Source organism: Ursus americanus, chromosome 24, assembly GCF_024610735.1.
Source record: "Ursus americanus isolate L20-20 chromosome 24, mUrsAme1.1.p, whole genome shotgun sequence".
NCBI lineage: Eukaryota > Metazoa > Chordata > Mammalia > Carnivora > Ursidae > Ursus > Ursus americanus.
The window spans coordinates 44,269,538-44,288,618 of NC_142150.1; the positions used below are offsets into that span (position 1 = coordinate 44,269,538).

The 19,081-nt window shown below is 49.4% G+C and overlaps 1 protein-coding gene across 4 annotated transcripts in view; it reads left to right on the top strand.

Moving 5' to 3' along the window:
* The first annotated feature begins 1,864 nt into the window (after positions 1 to 1,864).
* PPFIA1 (PPFI scaffold protein A1) overlaps positions 1,865 to 19,081 on the top strand; it is an 85,676-nt gene continuing 68,459 nt past the window's right edge. For 2 of the 4 annotated variants that reach the window (XM_045775463.2, XM_087855100.1), the window contains exons 1-2: positions 1,865 to 2,052; positions 3,306 to 3,569. In XM_045775463.2, the coding sequence (XP_045631419.1) occupies positions 3,306 to 3,569 (264 nt within the window). In that variant the 5' untranslated portion in view covers positions 1,865 to 2,052. The remainder of the gene's footprint in view (positions 2,053 to 3,305; positions 3,570 to 19,081) is intronic. The other 2 variants (XM_045775461.2, XM_045775462.2) reach the window with 1 other exon arrangement.

Here is a 19,081-nt window from a genome sequence, read left to right on the forward strand (position 1 = left end):
GCACATAGCTGTGTGACCACGGCCACAGTTGAGATGTGGAATGTTGCCGGTCATCAGCTACTTAACTGAAAACATGACTGTGGATGCCAGCAAGCTCTCTGTCATTTGAAAGTGCAAAGACTTAATCAATCTCTTTTTTTGGCCATTTAAGTTGTTTACAATTTTCCTCTTAATGATTTTGCAATCTGGGGGAATGGTGTGAACGAAGGAAAATGAGTGAAATCTGGGATCTCTTTTTCCTGGTACTAGACCGAGTGGGCTTCTCCCTTCTCTGCTGGGAGAACTGCTCATCCTTTGAGACCCAGCTGAGGTGTTATGTCCTCTGTGAAGCCCCTTCTGTGATGCGAACCGAAGCATCGGTAATTCCTTCCTCTGTGGTCCCAAGGCACTAAGTTACACACTTGCTAACTTGACACTGTAATAGTCTTTCTCCTCTCCCCTCCAGGCTGTGAACTGGGCCAAGTGATATCTTAAACAGCTCTGTGTTCCCGAAACCTAGGCCATGCCTGGCTCATAATGCTCTACACATGTCCGTGAAATGAATGAACATTCCACACCGTTGAACTAAATTTTGGCATTGAGTTGATTTCTTAGGAGACAGATACTTCATGGGTGTGGTGCAAACGTGGGCTGGATGAATTAAGCTGGTACGCTTGAAGAGAGCTGGAAACTCTCCTCCGTCCCAGACCCCGGGTCAGGGGTACAAATTCGGATTTACGTGTAGTCGATATTTATTTGATAAATGAATACACGAATGAAAGAAAGGTGTGTTCCTGGACCCTAGGAGATAAAGCCAATCAGAAGTAGCACCTGTTCTTGGGGAGCTCACAGTGGGAAGCACGGAAGCCACCTCCGAAGCTTTCACCCGCTCCCCATGCAAACTTCACTGAGAGTTGGGTTAGTTCAGGGGCTCCTGGCTACCTCACCACAGACGTACGGTAGCCAGTGGTGCCTGGCAGCAATGCCCTGACATTTTGGCCTGTGAAGAGTTTCTGCTCCAGGTGTCAAACCGTGAGGGGGAGGCATCTGCTTTAACTTACTAAAAAGGTGTATTTCTCATCTCTGTGTCTGCAAGATCTAGCACGGGACTTGGCATATAACAGGTGTTTTTAAAAGTTTAAGTACAAAATATGAATATGAATAAGGACAAAGATAAAACCGACCACCGTTGGGTTCCAGTTGTTAAAACACCCCTGGGGTAGGTCTGTGTCATTTTCGTGTCCTACACCTGGGGCACTGAGTGCCAGCGGGCTCCCCTGAGTTGCCCAGCCCCACACCGCAGGGACAGGCATGTGCCGGGAGTTGAACCAGCTGTGCCTGGCTCCCAAGCCTGCACTCCCCACACAGCGCCCACGAGCCTCCACATCAAACGCTGCCCACCTGGGCCTCCGCAGGTAGAGCAGGTAAGGCTCGGTGAGCGGCCCTGCGTAGAAACCGCGTCCTTCTCAGTCCTGTAAGATTTGGTTTGCTCCCAAGGAGGCAGCCGGCAGGTAACTTGCTCCTGGGCGTGCCCTCCTGTAAGGTGTGGGGACGTGACGTCTAGTAAGGGTCTGGCTCAGAACCTGATGCACAGTAGACGTTCGATAACGGCCGTAAGGGCAGATTTGGGGGCAGATGCCTCCGGGGAGCGGTTGCTCAGAGGAGACGACCCTCACCTGGGCGGGGCGGGGCTGAGGGCGGGGCTCCGCTCGCACCTAGCCAATCGACGCCCGAGAGGCCCGGTCCGCCCACCTGAGAGGGCGGCGCTTGCGCACTCGGCCTCCGCGGCGCTCCTCCCGGGGGGGCGGGGCCGGTCGGCGGCGCTCGGCGCTGACGCTGCGCCGACGCGCCCGACGTCGGGCACGTTGACGCCGGCGACGCGCAGCCGGGCCCGCTCCTCCTGCGCTCAGCCAGTGTCCGGCCGCGGGCCGGCCTTAGTGACTGGGGGCTGCGGGCCCGGGGCCGGCGGGCGCGGGCGCGGGCTGCCTTCGTCGGGCCCCGAGCTCGCCCGGAGCGAGCACCCGCCCGCGAGCCGCCGCGGAGCCTCCACGCCCGCTCCCGCCGGCGAGCAAGGTAAAGGAGCGGGAGACCGAGGCAGGCTCGGGGCGGAGCGGGGCCGAGGTCGCCCCGGGCGCCGGCCCCCTCCTCGCGGCGGCTGCGCGGCGCTCGCTGTCAGCTCTCTGGGCGCGGGGGCGGGGGCCCGGGACCCCAGTGGGACCCCCGGCGGACCCTCCCCGAGGGACGGGCTCCTGGGGCCGCGCGCCGCCCCCTCCCCTGACCGCGGCGCCCCGGTCACCCCGGTGGCCCAGTCAGCCCCGGTCAACCCGGCGCCGGGCGCGGGTCCCGAGGACCTGTGGCCGTGAGAAGCCGCGACCTGGGCTGCGCTCCAGTTGTCAGCGGTTCTCCCTGCCTCGGGGTCCGGGGACTCTGCGGCGCCCGGTGCGGGTGCGAGGGGAGCGGAGGTCGTTCTGTCGCTGCCCGGGGAGCAGTCCTGGGCATCGCCTTCTCGGGGGGTCCAGCCTCCGGAACCGGCCCTCCTTCCCCTCGTGCTGGCGTTATGTTGGAGACATTTAATAGCGTCTCCGTTCTCCCCTTTCACTTTTCCTTCCTTCCTTCCTTCCTAGCCATCCGCGGCTGTAGCGACCCGCTTCATGTCCGTTGTGCAAGTTTTCCTTCTTTTCTTTTTTTCGGCTGTAAACTTACATAAGTTCGATTGCCTGACCGTCGTACCTTGCAGCCATTGAAAAACACCTTTCCCAGCCCTTAACGAATCCACTTCCTTTTAGCGCTCACCAAATCCAGCCCGAGCATTCAGGGAGCCGTCAGTCCTCCTCAGGAGCTGACTGCACACATTCCTGTAAGATGCCTGATGGATTTTGTACTTGTCAGTTTTACTGGCTGTATGCTCCTTCTGTGCTTTTCCTGAAAAATGATTGGGTGGCATGTGTTTTGACTTTCTCTCCCCCACCGGGAAATAGGAAAAAAAAAAAGTTACAGAAGCACACTTGTTTCCAACAACTAGAAAGTACAGCTTTGCAAACAAGATGCCACAGGGTTTGTTCTTTATGTGAGGGGTAGTCTCTGGGGTCTTTACCCCTTCACTGGATTATTGTGCATATTAATGTGTTCATCTTGTGTGTTCCGGCACTCAGGATTGCTATGTGTATGTTTTCCCCCTGATTTATATTCAGAGTGTAACAGATCTGAGAATAATGAGGCTGTCTGTCAAGCTTCAGTTTATTAGCTACACATAGCTATAAAGTTGCAGGTTTGTGGGAGCCTTTATTTTGCACTTAATGACTGGAGTCTGGGTCTTTTCTTTCAAGATGATGTGCGAGGTGATGCCGACCATCAGTGAAGCAGAAGGCCCGCCAGGAGGAAGCGGGAGCCATGGGTCCGGCTCCCCTTCGCAGCCAGATGCAGATTCGCATTTTGAGCAGTTGATGGTGTCCATGCTGGAAGAGAGAGACCGTCTTCTGGACACGCTGAGAGAGACTCAGGAAACGCTGGCATTGACCCAGGGGAAGTTACACGAGGTTGGTCATGAGAGAGACTCCTTGCAGAGGCAGCTCAATACTGCACTCCCACAGGTATGGATGCTTTTCACCTGGAACTCCACAGATGCTTGCTTTCTCTCTAAATGTTTTTTTATGGTATCATCTTTCATGGTGTCCGTGTTTTAGACAAGTTTCTGAAATGGTGGTTCTGGTGTTCGTAAGTCACGTGCAGAGAGAGTTCCCGAGGGTTAAACCTCTGAGGGAGGACGAACTCTGTGGTGCGCTTTACTTTAAACACCTCGTAACTCTTGTTCCCTTCCTCGGGCAGCAGAAGGAACTGTCTAGATTTGGGACAGTGCTCCAAAGATTTTGGACAAGGGCCATGAGGCATCCAAGCTGTGTGGTTTCTTCCGTTCAGTTGTCTCAGGCCTTTCTTGCTGAACATGTGTGTCTCATGGATTTTATCAGATAGTTCCCATTTTCTAATGAAATTTAATGGACAGATAGGATTGATCTCACAGGAAAGATATTTTCACCGTCTCCCTTTATAAGAATACCTGTGTTTTGTAAATGACTTTTGTCGTGGGGGACATCAGAGATTCATTCCTTCGGAACTTTCTCTTGGCTGATGCAAATTGTAAGCTTGAAGTGACACTGAAGTCATTCATCTGAGTACGTGACATTTGGACTGGTGTTTCAAAGCCTCGTCTTGTGGAGCCGAGCGAGGATGTAATGACAGGTGAGGGGAGAACGTCACCCACGAAAGAGTAAGGAGAGTGGCACCTAGCCTGCAGGAGACACAGGGGTTACTTGGGTGTTCACAGCCGCCGAGGTGCCACTTGACTTACCCGTAATAGGCGCGTCTGTGGTCCTTTCCCGTAGGCCTGCCTAAGCACGTGTTTGTGCTCCCGCCATCGGTGTGCAGTGCTAAATGAGTAAATGAGTAATTGCCAGCCTGAATGCGTTTCTTGGCTGTAGTCAGTTCTCCTGAAAGATTGATAACCCAAACGTTTGCATTTCTTTTTTAGCAATAATAATCTGGCGTTGGTCTGTAGTGCTCCTTTTCCGTGGGCTCAGAGAGCCATCGCGGTTTTTCTTGTACAGGCCTCACAAATTACGTAGTTTGGGCAGGTCAGGTTTTATTACCGCAAGCTCGAAAGGACCGGCCAAACGATGCTCCGCCAGGATTTTAGCGTACTTGTGTATTTTTCAGTAGCTTTTGTTTGTTTTTTGTTTTGTGATTGTATTTTAGTGTAATTTGAGGCCATGCACTGAAGCGCCTATCAAATACTTAAGTGTTTGATCAGGTTGATTTTTGAAAGAATGAGCACACACGACCTAACAGAAGGGACAGTTTTGTGCGGTGGAATTTGTCACCCCAACAGGGTGACACCGTTGCTCAGTGATTTGTTTTTAGCTACTGCTCAGTGTGGTGTAACCTAGAAGCTCTTCGTTGAGTGGAGAGTGTAACACTGGCCACACCCGCCTCCCTGGCCTCCCTGCCTCCCCACCTTAGCACCTCTTCACCTCCCTGGCCTCCTGGCCTCCCTGCCTGCTCATCTCCCTACCTCCCTGGCCTCCCCTCCTCCCTGCCTCCCTTCCTCCCTGCCTGCCTCCAGGCCTGAGCACCTGAGACCAGCATTTCAGAAACACAGGAACCATTAAGTAAACTGTTTTTGGAACTTTGCTTTCCCTGGTGTTTGACTCATGTTTGGTGGCTGATAATGTGGCCGGATAGGTATATGAGTAAATGCATTTGTACTATTAGCACGTTATATGAGCAAGTAATAACATACATTAACAAATTTTAACTATAACATAATCAGAAAAATTCACAGTTGTAAGTGTACATTTCAGAGACTTTTTTCACTTAGTGAACACGTGCTTATAACCACCACCTAGATGAAGAAATAGAACATTACCAGGTTTCCCAAAGCCCCCTCCTACCCACTCCCAGTAACTGTGCTCCAAAGCTACCAATGGTCTTGACTTTTCCATTGATTGCTTTGGTGTGCTCTTGATTTCATATAAATAGTCATTTAGCCTTATGTTTGTGAGATGTGTCTGTTTGGCCTCGTGTGGCTTTGTTATTCTCTTTGCTGTCTAGTCCCTGGTGTGTGAATATACCGTAGTCGATGCTTTCTGCTGGGCACGGGTATTTACAAATGCTGCCCGACCCTCCCTGCTTGTTTGTTGGTGCAGGTACGTATACATTGCTGTTGGGTGTGCTCAGAGGAGCAGCGTTGCTGAGTGATCGTGTGTGTGTGTGTTCACCCACCACCCACGGTGTGAGAGCGCTCAGTGGCTGTCTGACCCTTGGCATTGTCAGTTCTTGCATTTTAGCTGTCTGGTGGGTGTCGAGTGGTAGGAAGCTGAGTATGGTGTGAGCTTGCCGCTTGCCCATGACCAGTAAATAGCAAGGGCAGGACTTCTCTGTGGGTGTTTATTGGCCACTTGGATCTCTCTTATGAAATAATTGTCTCTTGCCCATTTTTTGATTGGGTTGGCTGTTTTGTTTTTTATTGATTTGAAGGAGTTCTTTTTATATATTTTGGATGCCTATATGGATGGCAGATTTTTTGTTTGTTTTGTTTTGTTTTTTACAGTCTTGTGTGTGTTTGCCTTTCATTCTCTCAGGGGTGTCTTCTGATATGTTTTTTTTCCTTTCCAGTGCAATAATCATTTTTATTTTTCTTGCCTTCTTATACTAGCTGGGATCTTCAGTACGGTGTTGAATAGAAGTGGAGAGAATAGGTGTCCTTGTCTCACTCTCAATACCAGAGAGAGAGCTTTCAGTGTTTGACCGTCACATATGATACCATCTGGGGCTTTGTTGGTAGATATTTTTTATCAAAACATGAAAATTCTCTATTTTTAGTTTGCTGGGAGTTGTTTTAAAATCATGAATTAAATTATATTATGTGTTTTCTGCATCTTTTGGGACAAGTGATTTTTTTTTTAATGTGGTGATTTAACTTTAAAACAATTTTTTTTTAAAGATTTTATTTATTTATTCGACAGGGATAGAGACAGCCAGCGAGAGAGGGAACACAAGCAGGGGGAGTGGGAGAGGAAGAAGCAGGCTCCTAGCGGAGGAGCCTGATGTGGGGCTCGATCCCATAACGCCAGGATCACGCCCTGAGCCGAAGGCAGACGCTTAACCGCTGTGCCACCCAGGCGCCCCTAAAACAATTTTTTTGCTACTGCAGTAATCCCAACTTGATGTCTGTGTATTCTCTTTTTGCCGGATTTTATTTGTTAATATTTTGCTTAGGATCTTGCATCTGTATTCATGAGAGATGTTGGTCTGTAATTGTACTTTCTTGTATTGTCCTTGTTGGGTTTCGGTATTAAGGTTGTGCTAGTCTCATAAAATAAGGTAGGAAGTGTTCCTTGTGTATTCCCAGAACAGTTCATGTGAGCCTGATGTTTTCTTCCTTCAATTTTTGGAAGAATTAACTGGCAAAACCAGCTGGTGTAGGGTTTTCCTTGTGAGAAGGTTTTTAATTTCAGATTAATTCTTTTATATGAAAATAAGATTTTTCTGATTTTATATTTTTTCTTGTGTCTATTTAGATAAGGCATTTTTCCCTCTAGGAATTTGCTCAGGCCACCCGAACTTTCCAAGTAATGGTGTAGAGTGGTTCGTAATATCCTTATCATCAGCAGAATTTGTTGTGATATTTCCTTTTAAAAATTCTTGGTATTGGTAATTTGTGCTTTGTCTCTTTTTCTTAATCAGTCTTGGCTAGGGGATTATTAATTTTATTAGTCCTTTCAAACAACCCACTTCGGGCTTTACTGATTTTTTTTCTGTTTGTTTTCGTATTTGTTTTCTATTTCATTAATTTCTGTTCTTTTTTTCCCCATCTACTTTGTGTTTTGTTTGCTGTTCTTTTTTCTAGTTCTTGAGCTAAATACTTAGTTTGATTTTTAGCCTTTCTTCTTTTCCAGTATATGTATTTTAAAGCTCTGAGTTTCCCTTTAAGCACAACTTTATTTATCCCACAGTTTTTGATAAGCCAAATTTTCATTATCTTTCATGTAAAAATATTTTCTAGTTTTCATTGTGGTATCCTCTTTTTATTCATAAAGTTTTTTAGAAGTATATCACTTAACTTCTCAATGTTTAGGGGGATTTTCTAGTTACCTTTTTGCTGATTTCTACCTTAATTCTATGAAGGTATCTGTCTTAGTTTTTGGGGGTTGCTATCACAAAATACCATAGACTGGCTGGCTAATAGGCAACAGAAGTTTATTTCTCATAGTTCTGGAGACTGGGAAGTCCTCAAGATCAGGTCATGGGTAGATTCAGTGTCCAGTGAGAGCCGGTTTCCTGGTTCAAAGACAGCCGGCTTCTCACTGTCCTCACGCTGTGGCAGGGGTGAGGGAGCTCTCTCCACCCATGACCTGGTCACTTCCTGAAGTCTCCATGTCCTAATACCATCACCTTGGAGGTGATGAATGGGGGGGGGGCTATAAACTGTTAATCTGTTGCAGTCCCTAAATGTGCCCTGCATTGTTTCAGTCCTTGGAAATGAGTTGGGCTTTTCTCATGGCTCAGTGTACGTTCATTTCCGTTAAGTGTTCCTTGAGCGCTTGAAAATAATGTGTATTGGTGGAACTGCAGTGTTCTGTGTTTCTCGGTGAGAGGAAGTTTCTAAGTCGTGTAATTCAGATTCTAGGAGCCACATTAAATAAAGTAAGAAAGAGGTAAAAATAATTTTTTAAGAATATATTTTATCTAACACAAATGTCCAAAATATCATTTCAGTGTATAATCAACATGAAAAAACCAAATGAAATATTTTACATTCTTTTTATCATATTTAAGTCTTTGAAATCTGGTGTGTATTTTATATTTGAGCACATCTCAATTTGGAGTAGCCACGTTTCAGGTACTTACTAGCCACTTGTGACTGCAGATTGGACAGCCCAGCCCTGCACCCTGGCTTTGTAGCTGTTGTTAGCTCTGTCAGTTACTGAGAGCTGTGCCTAAGGTCTCCCTCTGTGATTGTGGATCTGGCTCTTTCTCCTTTTCTGTTTTCCTCACTTTTTATGTATTTTGAGATTGTGTTATTAGATCTATTCAAATTTAGAACTCTTGTTTTCTTGGTAGATGGAACTTTTATCATGAAATGTTCCTCCTTGGCTCTAGAGGTTACTTTAATCGATGGTTGTATTTGCCATGTCAGTTCTGTTAGTTAGGGTACCTGGGGATCTTTTACTTTCACCTTTCTGTGAGCTTACATTTTAAGGTGTACCTTTGTGAATAGTATATGCTTAGTTTTATTTTAATGAATTTGACATCTTTATCTTTTGGTTGGAGCATTTGCTCTGTTTAAATCCACTGACTAATACGTTGGTTTGTGGGTACCATATTATTACTTGTTCTTTATTTGCCCACCTGTTCTGTGTTCCTTTTCTCTTTAGCTTTCTTTTAGAAGTATGCAGTGTTTTAATTGTATACTTCTCTGTTAGGTTGTTGGAATATATATGTATATGCAGGGTGCAGTTTAAATTTAGGCGTAATTTAGTACTTTGACTACTTCCCTGGTGCTACTGTTTCCTTTGACACTTGAATGGCATTGAACTCCCCTCCACCGTTTTTGTCATTGTAATATTTTTAAATTTTAGATCGATTTTGGCACTGTCATCATTGCTTTGTGCAGTTAATGCTTACTAAGATTTATTTTCCTAGTTACCCTTTTTGTCATGAAGTTGCTCTTTACTCCTTGTTTTTTTTCATATTTCTGTCAAAGACTCCTTTTCTTTTCCCCAAAAAACTGCTTTAATATCTCTTTTAGTTCATGTCTGTGGTTGATGAGTTGTCTCTTTTCTTTCTTTCTTTCTTTCTGTCTGTCTGTCTGTCTGTCTGAAACATCTTTACCTTGCCTTCACTTTTGAAGAATGTTTCTGTTGGGCATAGACTTCCAGGTTGGTGGTTATTTTTGTTCAACATTTTATAGATGCCAGTCCGTGGTGTTCTGGCTTCCTTTCCTTTTCTTGAAAAGTCAGCTCGCAGCGGTTACTGTTATCTCATTGAAGGCAGTATCTTTTTTCCTCTTGTTACTTTTAACATTTTCTTTTTGCCTCAGGCATTCTTTGTTGTGTCAATGGCTTGGTTCTTTAATCAGTTTTGGAAAAGTTTTGACTGTTATCTCTGTAGATATTCATTATTCCCCATTCTGTCTTTCCTCTACTTTGAGAGTCCCCATTGGACATTTTTACCATGTCCCGTGTGTCTTTTGGGCTCTTCTATTTTCTAGACTTTTTCCTCCAACTTCTGTCCAGATTTTTTTTTTTTTTTACTGACCTGTCTTCCAGTTCACTGATTGTTTCTTCATCTGTATTTATTCTGATGTTAAGCCCACAGGTTGAGTTCTTAATTTCAACTGCTATATTTTTCAGTTTAGAATTTGTTTTGATTCTCTGAAAATTTCCCATCTGTCAAGTATGTGTTTGAAAAGTTGACATGTGCATCTGATAACTCCCACTATATGGGTCATCTCTTGGTCTGTTTCTGTTCTTTTCTCTTTTGGCCTATATGCTGTTATATCTTTTGCTTTGCTTTGTTTTTCTTTTTTCTTTCTTTCTTTCTTTCTTTCTTTCTTTCTTTCTTTCTTTCTTTCTTTCTTCTTGAGAGTGTTGGACATTGTGTATGAAGAGCTGTAGAGGCTCTGGGTGAGGCTGTCATCCTTTAGCATCTCCTCTGACACACCCCATGTGGGGCAGTTCCTCGGCCCAGTCAGTTTGAGTGACTTGACACTGGGGTTCAAGCTTTGTAAACTACCTTCTCCTCCCCCGCCCCCCACCATGTAGCCCTCCAGGGTCTCCATCTGGAGGCCTCGAGCATTTCCCAGGGCCCCTCCTTGGCAGGTCCCGAAGCCCAGTTCTTGTATCCTAAGCACAGGAGATTGTTGAAGGCTCAACTCTCGGGGAGTGCTTGCAGGGTGCTGGGCTCACTTTCTGTGCCTTCCTGCTCTCAGGGATCCTGGCCTTTAAGACCTGGCTGACTTGTCAGGCCTGCACTTGAATTTTGTCTTCCCATACCCATGGAGCTGTCCAGGGCTCTGTTGGCCAAGACTTTCTTCTTGGCTTTCTGCTATGTTTTCTTTCCAGCTTATTCGTATATTGCTCCCCTCCCCCCGCCCCAATCCCTGAGGAAAATCAGAATCGCCAATGCCTTGAGGGCAAGACTGGCACTCTTAAGTATTAGAGTCACCTCAGTGGACTCCCTTTTGTTTGGAATCTCCCTCCAGTTGTGGTTGCCTCAATAGCTCTTTGATGCCTTCAAACAGACTTAAAATTCTGTTCAGTTTTTCTAGTTCTTGGTGCGTTGACTTAGAGACTATTTGTGTGTATAACTGGAAGTGAGGGGAGACTGGTGTGCTCTCTGTGTCTGAAGCACGTGTAGAAGTCATGGTAAATATGTTGATCATTATTTGATACAGGAGAAAACAAAACCCACTAGTCCTTGCTTAGTACCCATTGTTCTTTTCCTAATCTAAGTCTCCGGTTTGCCCATGCTTGCCCGCCATGCATGGAAAGATGATGGGGCCGTCGGCCCAGCCCCCTGAGTGCCCTCCTCCCTTGCCCAGTGCCCACCCGGGCTTTCTGGTGACAGGCTGGCTGTGGCAGAGAAGACTAAGGGGGGGTGAGATGCCTTAAGTGACACTTATTCTATGACTTGATCACGGTGTTTGATCTGTTTTTATTTTTTTTTTAATTTTTTTTTAAAGATTTTATTTATTTATTTGACAGAGATAGAGACAGCCAGCGAGAGAGGGAACACAAGCAGGGGGAGTGGGAGAGGAAGAAGCAGGCTCCTAGCGGAGGAGCCTGATGTGGGGCTCGATCCCATAACGCCGGGATCACGCCCTGAGCCGAAGGCAGATGCTTAACCGCTGTGCCACCCAGGCGCCCCTGATCTGTTTTTAAAAATTACTGCTCATTTAGTCTTCCCTCCAATTTCACATAAAGTTGAAAATGCAGATTTTATTCTTCCAAGTTGAGTGCAGTGATTTCACACTCTTTTTGTAGGCAACAAATGAGTTTCTTAAAAGACATCTCACCCAGAGAATTCCAAGAAAAGAGAATCTGTTCAGCTTGAATTGTGGGCGGGACCCCAGGTTTTGCCCATGTCTCTCGCAGTCTGCAAATCCCTGGGAGAGCGTTCACGTAGGACTCAGAGCACCCTGAAGAGCAGGGTCTTAAAAGCACAGCTTAGTGGCAGGTAAGGCCACCTGTGTGGGTGCATTGATTGTCACCACAGAGGTGTCGGCTAGCTGGCAGCAGTGCGAAGCCTGCCGGGCCAATTGGCAAGGGAGGAAGGTGGAAGCAGAGCCTGGTCAGGAAGATGAGGGACGGGGGAGGACGAGTCAGGGCCAGGCTCTGCGGCTGGGAGACCATGGAGGATGCTAACGCTGGCAGTCTCACGGGGGAGGGACGCCCCCACACACTGCCCTGCAGCCTCCCCCAGGGTAAAGAACCGCAGGCTTTTCTCAGGCACTGCTGTAATGCATTGTGCGGTGCGGCACTCACCGTCGTTTCATTGTCAGCGCTCTCACAAGGTTTGACCCCGGGCCAAGCTTAAGTTAGTGAGTACATCAGGGAGGCTTCTCCTCATAATCCAAGTGAGGTGAATGAGCTGGCAGACCCCTCAGCAAGGGTAGATTCTCGCGGTACCCATGAGTTTTGGGGAGTCCCCCTGACAGACTGATCTTCAGTAGGAGTAGTGGGCAAAACCCCTCTTGGAAGACTGTGCTTCCTTCCATTGTTTCTGGTTTATGAAACGGTTCAGCAGATCCTTCAAAGTATTTGACCGTTCGCCTCTTGTCAGCGGCACACCCTCTAGTTGCCTCTTTTTGCCAGCAGCCCTGTCTTCTCCTCCTTCTCTGCTCCTGCACCTGTAATCATCTGTGCAAGATAGAGCCGTCCACTCCTGCTGGGTGCCTGCATGACCCTACCCCGTCCTGGCCTCTGAGTTCTGTGCTCCTGGGACACAGGGGGCCTGTCATCAGCGAGCCAGCATACCTGCCCCTTCTCAAGAGGATGCTGACTGTGAGATGCAGCTGCAAGCACGAAGTTGTTGAAAGGAAGGGCTGTCTGCTGGCACGCTGTGGTCTGTGAGGGGCCTCTCCGAGGGGCCATGGTTGAGCTAAGGCCGAGGGAGGACTTTCCTGGCACTGCGACTGCAGGGACAAAGGCCAGAGGCAGGGATGAACTTGGCCTTGATTTAAGTCATGGAAACAGCAAGGTGAGACGCCTGTCAGCTGATGGTTGGACAGAGCCTGGCTATGTCAAGAGTTCAGTTTTCTGTTTTATTTTGTAAGTACTGCTGAGGGCCCAGAGGCATTGTGGCCTCAGGGGGAGGGATTGGCATGATTTCATTGAATTTTTTAAGTAGGCTCCGTACCCAGCATAGAGTCCAACCTGGGGCTTGAACTCAAGACCCTGAGATCAAGACCTGTGCTGAGATCACGGGTCAGACACCTAACCCACTAAGTCACCCAGGTGCCCCCTGGTTGAATTTTTTAAAATCTTGTGCTGATGCTGCGTGGATAGTGGGTTTGGGGTGGAGACAAGAGTGGACGCACGGTAGTCACCATTGGTTAGAGTAGTCCTTGCTAATGCATGGGTTGAGTTGTGAGGTTAGCGTGTCAGGCAAAAATTAAAACCCCTTGATATCATCCATTTCGTACAGCACAGGACAACGTATATTTTTATGTAATATACAGAAATAGGTAATGTTTAAATTCAGTGTGCATACCATTTACATGTATGTGTGTAATGTATTCGGGTGTGTATTCCAGGCACTGTTCTAGGTGCTGACTATTCAGCACGTAGTAAAGGTTACCTAGCCCAGATATTGTTGTGGTTGCACAAATTAAAATAGCGGAGTATGAGAATGTGGAGCTCAGTTGGAGCAAATGAAACGTGTGGACAGTGCGGCTGCAGGATGGCCGTTTTCTCACGAGTCCATGTAGGCCAGACTCGGGGAGGCGGTTTTCCTTGGGAGGTTCAGCTGCCCTGTGTTCTCCTTTACACTCCCCACTGCGGGTCACAGATGCCTTGCTTGAGCACCTTGTGGTGTACCTCCATTTGGACGGACTTTGGGTTCCTTAAATTCAACATCGACCAAAACCATCTCTTCCAACGTGTATGCCTTTTCCTGTGAATGAGACCGTTTTCTACCTGGTCGGGTGGTCCCAAACCAGGGGAATGGCTTTGCCTCTTTCCTGCACCTCCCTCCCCTCCCGGTCCCCATGTCCTGTGGCACGTACCTTTCCTGTCTCAGAGCCATCTCTGAGGACCCTGGGGATCTGGACCCTGTCTTCCATTGGGTGGAGTGGAGGAGGGGCCGACTCCCGTGGCTTCCCCAGGCCCCTTGGCCCCGCGGTCCCCTGTCAGTCACGCTGTGCTGTGGGTCGCCCTCATGCTGTCATTCAGATCTGTTGTTGTCCTGCACCTTCTCTGTAAATGTGCTGCTCTCTCTGAGAGGAAGGCCTTTCTTACTGACCATTCTTCTGCTTGCTAGCCCTTAGTGCTGGATACCGCTGCGTCATTTGGTAATGGACTCTTTTAGGGAACCAGTTTTGCCATGTATATGAAGACCCTCAAAAATGCTCATATTCGGACTGAGCGGTTTTCCTTGTGCCGAGGAAAATGTTCTTACCTGGAGGAAACCATGCTTATGGTATTTACATTGCTGATTAGTTAGGACATCATAAGAGTGACACATGCCAGTTACAGACCATGTGAAAGTGTGAACACTGCATAACTCCCTTCCACGGGGCTTGACGCCTCTCACTTTTGCCCCCCGGCCCTCTCTCATTCCCTCCGTGCTTGGCACTACTTGGGGGGAGGCTCATGGTTTCCAGCGGCCCGTTCTTGTGGTCAGAGGTAGGAATGGGCTGTGGGGTGACCGCAGACCCCTCTGACCTGTGGGAGCTACAGGGAGCCACAGGAAGTCCCCCGGGGCTGCATCGTCCGCTGCGTCCTGTGCACACCAGGTCCTGTTGGAAGCTGCAAGAGGGGGTTGTCCAGCCCTCGGTCCTTCTTCCCGGACTGACTGACCCTCTTCCGTGAAGAGCACCCCTTGTCGTCCTTCTCCCCCTTGTAAGCGCTGTGCACACTTGCATTTGTGTTTATTCGGCGATCACACTCAATTATCTTCATCATTCCTTAGATGCTGTCTTGTCCCCCTCAGATGGGCTCCTGTGTCCTTTTGCCAAGGCCCTATTAGTCTTTGAACATTTCACTGTTTTCTGGCACATGAATTTGTCCCAGGCTCACTTTGTGTTTTTCCTGCCTCGGATCTGAAATCATTCCTCTGAGGAGCCCTGGTTCCTGTTAACGAAATGATGTTCAGAATAAATGAGCTAGGTGTGCTCATTGTCGCTGGGGTAGCATCTTTTAGGTCCTTTCTGGAGACAGAGCTAGACAAAAAGAAAGAGAAACTGGAGTTCTTATTGCTATTCCATTCACAAATTAAAATTTAGCTTCTCCCTGATTTACTTTATATTTATGTCTCTTGTCTTATAATTTCTAGTGATGTTAGCATTATTTTCTTTATCCTATGATGTACATAAAGCAGTTTCAGCCTTCTAATACCATATTGGTATAATCACCCTACTGAGCAAAGTTTTAGAATGTCTTTGCAGTTCTTCTGGGTCTTAGAATTAATATGTCTTAAGACTGTACAGTTAGAGTAATGGGTTTTAAAGCAGTGTGATTGGTCACATAACCATACGAAATTTGATATACCATTAGGTTCATTAGTTTCTGTTTATTCCCAATTTTAGGGTTTGGATTTTTCCTTTGGAGTTGTTTTCAAATACCTAAAGCATTTACATGGTTTAACAGTCAGAATTCTAGAAAAAGGCACTCGCGGGAGTCTTGCTCCCCTGTCCCTGAGTCACCCACCTGTAACCGATGGGGGTGGCCATGTGTCCTGGTTTGCATGAGCTAGTCCTGGGTTTTGCCTGTTCTCCTGGAGCCATTAGTAATTGTGCCCCGTTTCACCCTCAGAAATGAGGCACAGCGAAGGCTTTGTTGGCACTTGCTAATGCTCATTTAGAGATGTGGACAAAATGTTTCCACTTTGTAGGTTTTTCCCCGTAGCTCGAAGCAAGCTCTTGGCTGAATTCTGCAGACTGGGATTGTGGTTCATTTGGCAGGCAAGGTCCACCCACGGAGTTTTTACTCTTGGCTGTCAGGGTCTCATTCTCATTCCGAGGAGGAAATGTCATTTTGCTCTGAAAATAAATTTGGGAGCTTGAAGCATATCTTGCATTTCCAAGTTTTTCTGCTTTGCAAATGGGCTAATTATCCCTCCTGCCTATGTAGTTTGAAACCTTTGCCAACGGTAATATAAAAATTGATTTTGGGCAGTGGCATGCTGAAGTTGAATCTTGTGGATGGAAGTTAAGGTTCTCCTTGAGGCTTATCCATATTTCTCAGCGATTGATCTCTCTTGAAATCTTAAGGTGCTGTTAAGAAGCTAGGGCACACTCTTCCCACACCTGCAGAATAGTTTATGGGGAAACATGGATGGCAGGTCAGGTTGGGGTGTCCAGAATGTCCAGAAACCGTGTGCGGCGCCCGCTGCTGTCCGAGGCTCCGCCTCCTCACCTCCACCGCCGGCGCGCCCCGCGGGGAGGCTGTGCGCAAGCCTGGCTGCAGTCGTCCTGCTGTTGGGCGCATCTTCCCGGAGCAGGCGCGTCCGCCTCCTCAAGCAGGCGGCCCGCTGAAAGCAGGCGTGCAGCACGCCTCCGCCTCTCTCCGGCTTCCACCTGAGTCTACCGCCGGTCCCCCGCGCCCCGAGCTCAAGGTGGCCCAGCAGAGTGCTCAGCAGAGCCCGGGGCTTGCGTGCAGTCTATCCCTCATGACCTCGTCCCCGAGCTTCCAGTGTCCTCGTCAGTACGTTGTACCAGGGGGGCAGCAGCTTCCATCTTAGTCCGCGGTCACTTAGCGCGTCTGCCACGTGCGAGGCACTGTGCACGGGCTGGGAGACGGCTATCCGGGAGATTTGGTGAGACGATAGCCCGTGTGGATGGCCTCAGAGCCTCCGGAGAGGGATCGCCTCACTGAAGCCCCTTCGCAGCCCTGGAAGGTATACTTCGGGCTATGAACTGTCCCAGAGAGCAGGTACCCCGTGTTATGGATGAAGAAGCGGGGGCACAGAGAGGTGTGGGCGCCTCCTATGCTTCACCTTCTGCTTTACCCTGGCCTTGAAGTGGGCCTGGCTAGGGTGTCAGTCGGAACCCTCCCTGCTGGTGCCCCCTGGGCACAGGGGGGCCACGGGGCTTGTGGTGCGTGCACGACTGCCATCGGAGCGCCCCGTGCCGGTGTCCCAGCAGACACTGTGAGCCGCCGTGCTGCTGGTCACCACGGTGCTGCTGGTCACCGCCAAGCTGCGCGAGGAAGTTGGGCTATGGTGGAGAGCGCTTCTCTTTCATTCCCAAAGGCAGCTGTGGCCGGCAGCGGGGAGTGCAGACCATACGGACACGCACGACGTCCGCAGCCCTCGGCGCCCCTGGCGCCCACAGCGTGGGGCTCCGGCGGAGGAGTGGTGTGCTGTGATGTGCCTCACACGTCCGCCGAGAGGAGGGGTGAAGCTGCCTGCTGTGGAGATAGAAGGCACGGTGCGATGAGCATGCTGCATAGGGGCAGCCCGCTGCCCGGGCGATGGGTGCAGGAGGGTAGAGTACTGCGAGAACTGAGGAGCTGGCGGTGTTTCCGGAAGGTGGGAGTGCCCCGTCCCGCTGTGGGAGGCTCTGGGGAAGCTTCCCGTCAGCCCGGTGCCTGTTCCCTGGCATTCAGAGTTGGGCTCCGAGCCTATAACCGGGGCCGGGGCTGCCCTGCGCTGTCCCCACCTCCGGGAGAGGCTGGGAGAGCCAGTGCCGGCAGCTCTCAGTACCCCCTGGGCCACGCGCTGCTCCTGAGGGGCGGGAAGGGGGCCCAGAGGCTGCGTGGCCAGAGTCGGTGACAAATGGCCACAGCAGGGCTAACGGGATGGACAGTTGTGCCTGTAAAACCAAAGGGTGCATGTAGCATTTAGCCCTGTGGCGGGTGTTCCTGTGCCCCCTGCCTGGGCTGATGAGGAAGAATTGCCCCGGCTGGCTGCCCTCTGCCCCAGCTTCCCCTGGGAAGAAAGGAAGGACCCTTAGCAAATAAGGATTGAAACGGGTGGTTTGGAGTTTCTTCCTTCCTTTATCTCTTTATTATATCACTACCCTTTCTTATCCTTACTCTTATCACTGCATTTCAAGGAGAAAGGACGAGACGGTTCGCCGACGGAAGTGCTGCGTCTGATGTGTGTAGTAAGGCCCGTGAAGGATAGAGCAGGCGGTGCTTAGGATGAAGCGTCCACGACGAAGGAATGTACGTTCCAAGGGGGCTTTCTTGTGCCAACTACAGAAATACTTGCTCCCAGCGAGGTTCAGTGGTGAATTGAGAGATTGCTCGAAGCACGTTCCCGTGGACAGGCTCAGCACGCGTTGCCCGAACCCTGAGTGGCCAGTGCTGTCCTCTCTGGGTGTCACTGCACAGGACTGCTCCTTAAGGGGCAAGGTGCTCTGAGGAAGGGAGGTTTTTTCCAGAGAAGCTGCAGTTGTTAGGAAGACAGGCTGTTTATGAAGCAGCCCGCAGGCTGCTGTAGCCCGTGGAGCTGGCCTGGAAGCCCCAGTGTGCTGCCCACGGGACTGCGTGGCGCTCAGCAGGCACACTGCTGCGAGTCTTGGCTTGGACCGTGTGTCTGCTCTGCGCTGAAACTCCCTGTATTGCCTCCCTTGTCCGTTCACCTTGAGGGTCTCCCCTGGCAAGTTTTACAGGAGTACTACAGAAAGCGAGATGGGCACACAGAATGCTGGTTCAGACTGACTTTACAAAGTCATTGGGGCGCCTGGGGGGTGCAGTCAGTGGAGTGTCCGACTCTTGGTTTTGGCTCAGGTCATGATCTCAGGGTCGTGAGATCGAGCCCCACATCAACTCCAAGCTCAGTGCAGAGTCTGCTTGAGATTCTCTCTCCCTCTCCCTCCTCCGCTCATGCTCTCTCTCTCCGATAAATAAAAAAAAATCTTAAAAAAAACCCCGAAAACCTGTCAGTCACTTAGAGGGAGCTCAGATTGCCTGGTGCTTATGTCCACTCTTTGTGGGTTTACTGTGCCCGCACGGCTTTCCCGTTAGGGAGCCTCTGTGGAAAGAATTGAGGGAAAGGAAGCACTCGCTGTGCAGAGACATTTGGAGAATTGTTTTCATGGGACAAGGGTCTCACACCCAGGACTAGGGAATATATTACCCCTTCTGCTCTTTTCTGTAGCTGCTACCTTGGAGATGCGTCCACTTTGTGGGGTCAGTCTCCCCTTTGGAAGAGGAAACTACATTTGTGTTCAGCCCCGGGGTTGTGATGTCCCTTCCGTGTCCCAGCCCTGTCTTTTGTCATGGCCGTTACACACAGCCCAGAGATGCCCTGCCGCATGTCAAGTTCAGAGCTGTGATCATCCTTCCTCTCTCAGCCCCCCACCCCCTGGCTTCAGCCTCCCTTCCCCTCTCTTAGCCCCACCCCCGGCTTCACCCCACCCTCCTCCTCCCCCAGCCCC